The sequence below is a fragment of the Haliotis asinina genome, chromosome 11 (genome assembly GCF_037392515.1).
Source record: "Haliotis asinina isolate JCU_RB_2024 chromosome 11, JCU_Hal_asi_v2, whole genome shotgun sequence".
NCBI lineage: Eukaryota > Metazoa > Mollusca > Gastropoda > Lepetellida > Haliotidae > Haliotis > Haliotis asinina.
In genome coordinates this window covers 38,810,438-38,820,235 of record NC_090290.1, presented here as the reverse complement: position 1 = coordinate 38,820,235, position 9,798 = coordinate 38,810,438, and the positions used below count along the sequence as shown (strand labels likewise).

At 38.3% G+C, this 9,798-nt stretch overlaps 1 protein-coding gene across 1 annotated transcript in view; it reads right to left on the bottom strand.

Annotated features, from left to right (window-relative positions):
• Positions 1 to 5,666: 5,666 nt before the first annotated feature.
• The window catches only part of LOC137255955 (uncharacterized), a 40,670-nt gene continuing 36,538 nt past the window's right edge, over positions 5,667 to 9,798 (bottom strand). Inside the window, exons 19-24 of the mRNA XM_067793566.1 lie at positions 9,422 to 9,503; positions 9,173 to 9,234; positions 8,287 to 8,358; positions 7,548 to 7,587; positions 7,263 to 7,354; positions 5,667 to 6,268 (exon numbers count right to left, since the gene is read on the bottom strand). Coding sequence (XP_067649667.1) covers positions 6,105 to 6,268; positions 7,263 to 7,354; positions 7,548 to 7,587; positions 8,287 to 8,358; positions 9,173 to 9,234; positions 9,422 to 9,503 — 512 coding nt within the window. The 3' untranslated portion in view covers positions 5,667 to 6,104. The remainder of the gene's footprint in view (positions 6,269 to 7,262; positions 7,355 to 7,547; positions 7,588 to 8,286; positions 8,359 to 9,172; positions 9,235 to 9,421; positions 9,504 to 9,798) is intronic.

The window sequence follows — 9,798 nt, the reverse complement described above, 5'->3', positions numbered from 1 at the left end:
TGTTGGTGTGCTATTGCTGTTAATACGTTAGGTGGGAGTGTGGGTGATGCTGAGCAGCTAACAAGTTATGATGTTATGTAGGGAGTCTATTGTAGATGTCATGTACCCAGTGTATCGATGTTTTGGTGCACCAAGTACTGGCAAGGCTGGGTGGCTAAGTGAAGTTGGCAGCAGTTGCGGTAGTGTGAAGATGGCCTAGTTAAGACAACAAATTTTTGGTTTGGAGTTGGTGGCTTAGTGAAGCTAACAGGTTCTGAGCTCTAAGATAGTCGTAAGTAGCAATATTCTCACAGTACCAAGGCGGGGTACACCAGAAATGTGGGGAATCAACCCTGGTCTTCAGCGTGACGAGCGTACGCCTTATCCACAACCCTACTCCACCATTCATTTTGGTTCTGAGAGCTATGATGACCTTGCACACCAATTGTCATTTAATTCAAACAGCGGGGGTTAAAAAATCCCATCGCCCGACGTCGGGGACAAGTCAGTTTTCATTTCGGGCAATCAATTAATGGTATTTTACTTGTCCAACGACTACTAGATAATTTCCATATGGTTTTAAACTGTAAATAAACTTGGATTTCATTTCATATCTGCTCATAATGTAGCTATTACGTTTCGCAATAATAGTAATTTAGAGCTATTGTTCATTGAAATTTAACACTGATAAATAGTCCAATAAACAGTAACATCAAGCAATGCCATAAAACCAGGGCAAGTGGAAAATCAGTCAGGAAAAGTTACTTTCTTGAAGTCACTTGCCCTGTGGCAAGTCGCTTTTAAAAACATTTTGAACCCCTGTAAACATCAAATTTCTACTGACTTTGCGTTTTAACGCAGTCATTACCTACTCACCAGACTTGGTGTAACAGACATATCAGTAACTGATTCCGATTTCTCCCAGCGACAGGACTACAAAAGTTCCAAAGGTGTAGGTTCTAACACCGTTATCAAGCAAGTGACTTGTTTGATAACGGTGTTAGAACCTACACCGAAACGTCGCTCCCACATCAGTTCATCCATATATTGTCATCCTTCCTTCAAAAACATGTAGTCAACCATGTCACCAAAGCTGACAAACATCTCCCCCGAGTTGCACCTCATGGACGGCATAGGTTGTTGTGGGTCTATTCAATTCCTGAATCACTTGGGAATCTATAGGTCATGATAACTGTGACATACAGGACAGTAACAAATTCATGATAACATGTTTTAATGAAAATAACTCCAGATAAGAACAAAGTATTAAAACGGCTGCCACATCTGTACAAACTATCACTGATTAAAATTTGGAGTAGTCATCGGCACTTTACAATGTTTACCTTATGATGGTAAAAGGAACACAAATCAGATTCATAAATACCAGCACATATAAGCTTGTCCGAAGTTGATCCTGCTGCAAACCAGATCAAAACATTGTATATCTAACACGCATCCTATATACACAGTAATGGCGTAGCTAGTCAAACAATAGACCAAGATGACAAAAACCTTAAAAACTGCTTACACCAAACTATCACGTCTTAGACAGTCAAAGGATAAAAGTCCTTTGGAAAACAATGGTGCTATTTGCTGATATATGTTTGCTTCTTATAGGAAAAGTCAACGAAATTTATACTTCATCACTTTTGTTTTGTATACATGTATCTGTCCATGACAAACAATGATGTTTAGTGGATATGTGAGTATACCTGACAGCTTGTCAGTTTGTTGGTTAATGCTACACCCACCATTAACTCCCTTATATGATGGTCGTCTATAAATATTCAAGTCTGGAAATGACAATCTAGAGATTGATATCATGAGCATCGAACAACAAAATCGGGATACAAAGATATGTGACACAAATTGGGTGATACTGACCAGCTGATTCGTTAACTTGCCTCTTATGATCAAATCTAACCTGTATCCTCACCGATCTGACACATCTGATTAACCTTATAAAACGTTGTGTAGAAGATATACACATGTACACGGAAAGAGGGGCCTATCATCCTAGAGATGTCTAGACCTATAAATGCCAGCACCTGATATCATATGCATTGGAAGCCTGACACACCAGGACTGGACAATCCTGGGATTGACATCATGAGCACTGACCTAAAAAATGATGTACCTTCATATCTAGACTTGAGTTTTAGTCGCTTTCTTGATGTTGAAATATCGACCTTCTCCACTCAATCTAACTATCTACACTATCCTTATGTATTGATATTAGGCCACACCAATTTTATTTCTTGTTATTTCATGGATCCGCCTGCTGTTTATTTTAAAGAATAAGAATAAAAAAATTAAAGTGAATGTAAAATTGGTCTCGCCATATTTCAGAAGTAATTGCATAAATGTGACAGAAGTCCAAGCACCTGCTGCCAGGCTTTGGAATAGTCTCAATTTACATATAACTATCTAAGAAATATCCACAAGTTTACAATTATACATTTCCAGCTTGGTGGAAAGAATATCCTACCTTGTCCAGTTTTAGGAATGCAAACAGGATCCATATGAAATGTTGTATTTTTCAATATGATATCGGGTGTGGTTCATAATACACTATCATATAACATAAAACATATGGTGACAATTAACCATATTTCTCAGCATTTTCAGTTTTGGTCAGTATTGAAGACAGGCGTTTCAAAGAATTTTCAGAGATGGTGTGGGGGTGGAGAAGGTTTCGAACCCCCTGAACCCTCCTCTCGATCCGCTAATAAAATATCAGACTAGAAGGTGCTGGTAGGATGACAAAGCAAGACAAGTATCCACCATCCAGAAGCAAAAGCATATTTCAGATATGTCAGCACATTTTACATTCCTGGTAGGCATGTCAGTTTTACCTGATGAATTTAGCATCAGCAAATCGATTAATATTTTTTAAAATGTTCATCAGTGATGCCATCTTTTCCTTTGTAAAATAAACAAGGCTTATATGCCTCTCAAAGACATTCAAACCATGACATTTCAAAATCATTTTTAACCAGATTCATGAAAATCATAATAAATATACAATTTTTAGGGCTGTGCAATGAAACCGGTTTGTCGGTATTTACAGATTCAGACATGAAATTGGTATGTACTGCGATACCCTGGTGGAAAACAGGTGTTTCGACATGCATTCAGAAAACTTTGTAACACTCTGAAATCTTCACATATTTTCACTTTTCATACTGGAAATCAAGTAAAGTTCGGGTTTGAAGTTATGTTCTTAATCTTTGTTCTCGTCTTTCACAATGTTTAGAATCTGAATGTTTTAAAAATTTACTCATTAATGACCACTGATCTCTGATATGTCCTGCCCAGGTCAAGCTGCTGTCTAAAATCCCCGGGTTTTTGTGAGAGTGGAGAAACTAGTAACCACTGTGTTGATGTGAAATTGTTTTTTGCCATATTTCCTTTGTTTTGACATGGTTAAACCTTTGTATTAAAGCGTAACCAAGCATAGTGATTTCAGTGTGTTTTTGCTTATTAAGTCAAGCATTAACTTGATTATAAGTATTTTTTTTGTGAAAAAAATAATTCTTGGAACATATTGCAATATGTATCGCAATATATGCCTTCGAATCGCAATATATTGCAATGTCCAAATTTTGTGCAATACCCAACCCTAACAATTTTACATGATATAATAACAATTTAGCAACATTAAATAATTATAATAATATTTCTATCACTACAAAGACAGTAATAATATATAAAAAACAAACAAATAAAACAGTCCTTGTTGACAATGTTTCAAGTTTAATAAAGGAGTCTTTCAATCCAGTTTGAGGGTGCCCAACCCAATGGAAGACAAAAAAAATACAAAGAAAAGACAAAACATGCCGAACAACCAAATTGGGGCTGTTGAGGAAGATAAGGGTCAAGTCTTAATTAGAAATTGAAAAGAAAACCACTTATTCAGTTTCCATGAAGGACTGCAGGATTTTCGTGATAATATTTTGCACATTTGCATAGTGCCCTATTACCAAACTCCCATCACAAGCAACAAGCAATTCTGAAGTGACAAAATCATTGAAATCTGTTGACTTACAAAGCAGAATCAATGAGTTCTCAATGATAATCATAATATTTATAATAAAATACTAGTCATTGTTGTAAGAAATGTCAATGTGGAAAATCTTCATATATTCAAATTAGAGGGTCAAACATGTGCTCATAAATGCGTAAGCTGATTTTTTAAAAAAAGGAGTACATTGATCCTCAAGTGCTTGACTTGGTGTAGTCACACTTTAGAACACATGCTCAGTTATGACATTGTATATCAGGGTAATAGATGTGGAAAGCCTGTAGTGATACATGTCCCTGACACTGGATCTTAATCCAACCCACAACAACAAGATCCTGCATGAGCAAAGGGACACAACTCTGCATAGGGAATAATGATTTCTATGTACAATGTCTCAACTGTCAAATAAATTTCATTACAAGTTTCAGCTACTGGGAACAAATAATTATGTCAATTATTTTGGTTGGATACTACACACGCATACACAAGCACACACATACATCTCTATAGGTTATCAATCCAGCATATTACTCACCCTGCATTTAATAAATATCATAGTAATAGTCTCAGTCATATTATGAATAACAAAGGTCAGAAAGTGGAGTGGCACAAGGCCAAAAGTGTGGTGGGACAAGGTCAGAGAGTGGGGTAGGACAAGGTCAGAGAGTGAGGTCAGACAAAGTCAGAGAGGGGTGTGGGAGAACATCAGTGAGTAGGGTGGGACAAGGTCAGGGAGTGGTGTGTCACTAGGTCAAAGGGTGAAGCGTGACAAGGTCAGAGAGGGGTGGGACAAGAGAGAAGGGTAGGACTAGGTCACATAGTGGGGTGTGGAAAGGAAGAGAGTAGTACGCTAAAGCTGCACAATTATGGGTAGGTCACGGATAGGCATAGTAATCTAGAAATTTAAAAAAAATCATGTCTCATCATTGATGTAAATTACATAAAAGACAGAACACGAAGGCCTTCAAGGATACTGAATCAAAGAGTCTCACACTGAGAATAATAACAAGTGATAATAAATTGATTCAAAATGACTGACAAAGGGTACCATGAGAACTGCCTCATCGAAACTCCCTGTAACAATTGGAAATTGGTGAAATGTTCCAAAAATCAAAGAAAATTTTGAAAAATAACTGAGGTATTGCACACTACAGTTGGCACTTAAGTTCCTTTACAAGTTATAAATGATGCCTATTTCAAAGAGACTGCCTTAACAATATCATGCAAAAAAACTTAAAATAGCAGCTCGTATGACTGGCCTCATCAGCAATGCCATCTGGAAAACCATTTGCATGTTTTTGACAAAAATCTGGTACCTGAAACTCTTTCACATAATCAACTGAAATATTTGTACATCCAATGTCAATGTCACACAATACAGCACAAACTATCAGTACCTCCTCACACCTTCTCGTATCATGTCACAATTTCCTACATCTCACAATACTTTCTCCTATCTACTATCTCCTCACATCTTCTCGCATTACCTCAAACATGACATCATCTCCCCAAACTTTACAATATACCTTCCCAAACTCTACAACTCCTTCTCCCAAATCTTTTCCATCTCATATCTCCACACACTCTACCAGTATCTCCTCACATCTTCTCATATCACATCACATTTTCCGTCTTCTCCCAAATCTTTTCCCTTTCCCATATCTCCTCAAAATCTACTATCTCCTCACATCATCTTGCATTACCTCAAACTTTACTTCAACTTTCCGATAAATACTGGACAAAATAAGTTAGGGATATTGGTACTTTTATGATTGATATTTCATGAGTGTGTCAATGAATAATTACATCATCACTCATAATTTCAAAATTTACATACATCCCTAACTATTTTAGTCTAGTATTTTATCTCCTCATACTCTACCAGTATCTCCTCAAATCTTCTCACATCATATCACATTTTCCTCTTTCTCCCAAATCTTCTCTATCTCCTCACATCTTCCTGTGTCTCTTTTCAACTTCTCACATCGTATTTTCTTGCTGCATGTTTTCATGTATCCTTCAATATCTTTCCATATTGCCTCACAAATCATATCTCCTCCCATCTTCCATCAACCCGCATCTTCAGTCATCTCATAACTCCTCACATCTCCATATCTTCCTCCTCTCTGATTGGGTTCAGACTGGCCACAGTGATATTGCGGATGTTTGGACAGTTACTCTGCACCACGGAAACGATCTCGGGATGGACGTGCGTAGCATCCAGGTTCAGGAGAGTCAAAGACATCAACTTCAGGCACCGGACTCCTAGCGGGACAACACACAAACAAAATGACAAATAATCCAGAAGCAGGTAAAAATTACTGATGTCCAGTTAGTGATTGACAGGGTTAGTGGGTAGGGGAAGTAGAGAATTACAAGTCTGGGGGCTGTGTTTTTTCACAGTTTAATGTTCCAGCTATATGATGGTGGTCAGTAAATAATCCAGTCTGCCAGTGATTGTAACGAAGAGTGAGTGAGTGAGTGAGTGAGTGAGTGAGTGAGTGAGTGAGTGAGTGAGTGAGCGAGCGAGCGAGGTTTTATGCCACTTCTTGCAATATTTGAGCAAAATCACAGCAGGGGACACGAGAAATGGACACCACATAATTGTGATGAGCCAAAGCTTTAACCACCTGGCTGCCCCACTGCCATTTGTCATGAAGAGCACTGATCTGCACAACTGGAATACCATGACATGCCAACTGAGTCTCAACACCAGAACCTTTAAGTCGCCTCTTACGACAAGCATGGGCTACTGAAGACCAGTTCTAACCTGAACTTGCACTTAGTATAGGGGACTGAGGCACTATGGAGCAAGAAGGAGCAGTAAGGCAGAAGGAGCAGTAAGATCAGTCTTTCTAAAAAAACATCTTGCCGACACTGTCTGCCTCTATGGACCAACAGGCTGACTGTGAAGGACTGCTGTTCTATACACACAACATCGTAACATCAAAGAGTATATCTCGTACACACTGTCTACATCCATAGGCTACTATGTGTGCACGTTGATAGTCCAGTGGTTAAAGCTTTCGTTCATCATGCTAAAGACCCACGTTCCATTCCCCACAATACATGAAGCCCATTTCTGGAATCCCCTGATATATGGCTAAAATATATAGCTAAAGTGGTGTAAAACTAAACTCACTCACTCACACACAGGCCAATCTGTCAACCATAAGGAACCTTAGAAACAAGACATGGTATCAAACACAGAACTGAAAACTGTTGCTAGGCGACAGCTGGACTACTGCTCTAGATTTACCTTTGTCAGACACGCTAGTCCTGCTGAGATTGAGCTTGGTGAGAAGATGGCAGGAGTTGAGGCACCCACTACACAGGAACTGGCTTGTAATACTGAAACAGAATTGTTCCATGCAATGTTGCACAAGGGTGAAGACCTACAATACCTGGAATGGATGCCAAAGTATGTGTACATGGAGGATGATTTGGGTTAGAAATTCAAAATTTTGAATATTTCTTATAGTTCTTTACTAATAGCTCATATTCTCCTAAATCCAGATGTTTCAGAGGTCTTTTCCATACTTACCATGTGGATGAAATACTAAGCTCTTCCAATTTGGTGAAAGCTGTCATAAAAAAAGAAATAAATGGTGAAAGTACACATCAAAAGATATGAAACAAACATTCGTACACAGACTACTAAAAACAAACAACTAAGAATTAAACAGTTTTCTCATAATGAGTAAACCAGGTACAAAGGGGAGTAACTCTTCTGTAGAGGTAGTTTGTATACAATATGTAAGTTGGTTGGTTGGCTTGTTGTTAAACACTATTCCAGCTACATGTATAAATTGGCATGACTGTAAATAATGAAACCAGGCAGTCCAGGTATCAATATCACAAGCATCAATTTATGCAACTGGGATATGATGACATGTGTTACCCAAGTCAGCGAGCCTGACCATCCAATCCCTTTAATCACCTCTTACGATAAGCATGGGTTATTGAGGATCAATTCTAACCCGGATCTTCATGGGTAAGAGAGTATACAAGTGATGTCATAGTGCTGGTTGTCCATGACTTTCTGCAGTATTGACACAAATGTACCCAAACAATTCTTTATGTCATTAAGGTAAAGACAACAGGGGTCCCTACATGCATTCAGTTTCCCATACAATTTAGACATGTATTCATTGGAAAAATACGGTTCTTATTTACATAATTTACGTACCAAATAAACACCAAATTAACTGTTTGAAGAATGAGTTGATAACATCATGGCATAGAAATAACATTATTTTCATTCCATGTTGAAATGACAATACCTTTCATTCGAGTGGCACCAACATCTGACACCAATGTTCGGTCTAGAAAGAGTGTTTCCAGGTTCACCAGACCTGTGAGTAATGAATGTACATTGATGAAGGAAAGGGGACATTTACATTTTCACTGACGTGTGCTCAAATATGCTTTTTATGTCACTGCATGTTTCAGTGCTCTACTGACTCCAGATTACATACATTCATACTGCCTAAATTGTGATCATATTTTGCTTTTGAATAGCCCTTATAAGGTTTTCCAGGAAATCACATATTTCAATTCTTTGACTGTCAGTCTCTGTGTAAGTAACCCCATTTAACTTTTCAGCAATTTTCAAACTATGTGAGTGCAGTCTGTAAATAATCAACTCTGAACCAGACAACCCAGTGATCAACATCATGAGCATCATTCTGCACAGTTGCACATATCAAACAAGTCATGGAGCCTGACGACCAAATCCCATTTGCTCTTGTAATTAGTGAGTGAGTCAGCAATATTCCAGCTATGGTCTGTACATGATCAAGTCTGGACCAGACAATCCAGAGAGCCACAAAAGAAGCACAGGTCTCTGCAACTGGGATACAATGCTACGTGTCAACCAAGTCAGTGAGCCTGATCACCCAATCCTGTTACTTGCCTGTTACAACAAGCATTGGTTGCTGAAGATCAGTTCTAACATGAATCTTCATGGGGGGATGAGATCAGAAACTACTGTAAAATTTTTAAAGCTGCCATCATCATCATCATCATCATCATCATTATCATCACCACCACCACCACCATCATCATTATCGTCATCATCATCATCACCACCACCACTGTCATCGTCATCGACATCGTCATCATCGTCATCATCACCATCACCACCACCACCATCCTCAAAGCACATACCCTCCAAGTACAGCAAACCTTCATCCGTAATCTTCGTGTTACTGAGCAGAAGCTTCTTCAGACTGCAAAAGAACACACATAAATTATTCACATATGATGACATTTCGCAATCACACATTTGTTAGTTTAGTGGATACATCAATAAACAACCTACCTGGCTATCTCACACTGATACAGCTTGTGAGGTCAAGGTGGGTCAGAGGTTAAATTTGGGTCAAGGACAGTTTAGCAGACATATCAATCACATACCTTGTTATCTTGCCTATGTGTATCAAGCCTTCATCCCCAACTTTGATGTAGTTGGTAAGGTCAAGGCTGGTTAGAGGTAAACCTGGGGTCAAGGATAGTGTCAATGGTATAAATACTGAATTAACACAAATCGGTCTTTAGATGGATACTTGTTAAGACATCTACACCATTATTATGGAATGAGTAACAATCCTTTCACAAAAAAATCACATAAAAATGCATACAGTTAATTTTCATCATATCTACAAACATATCTAAATGGATTTCCCACACTTTTGAGAGTGAAACAACCCAAACACTTGTCAAGCACAAGCTAATGCAGGGATGAAATATCCATTTGTACTTCAGTTGACTAATCAAATGACTTATCTCACCGG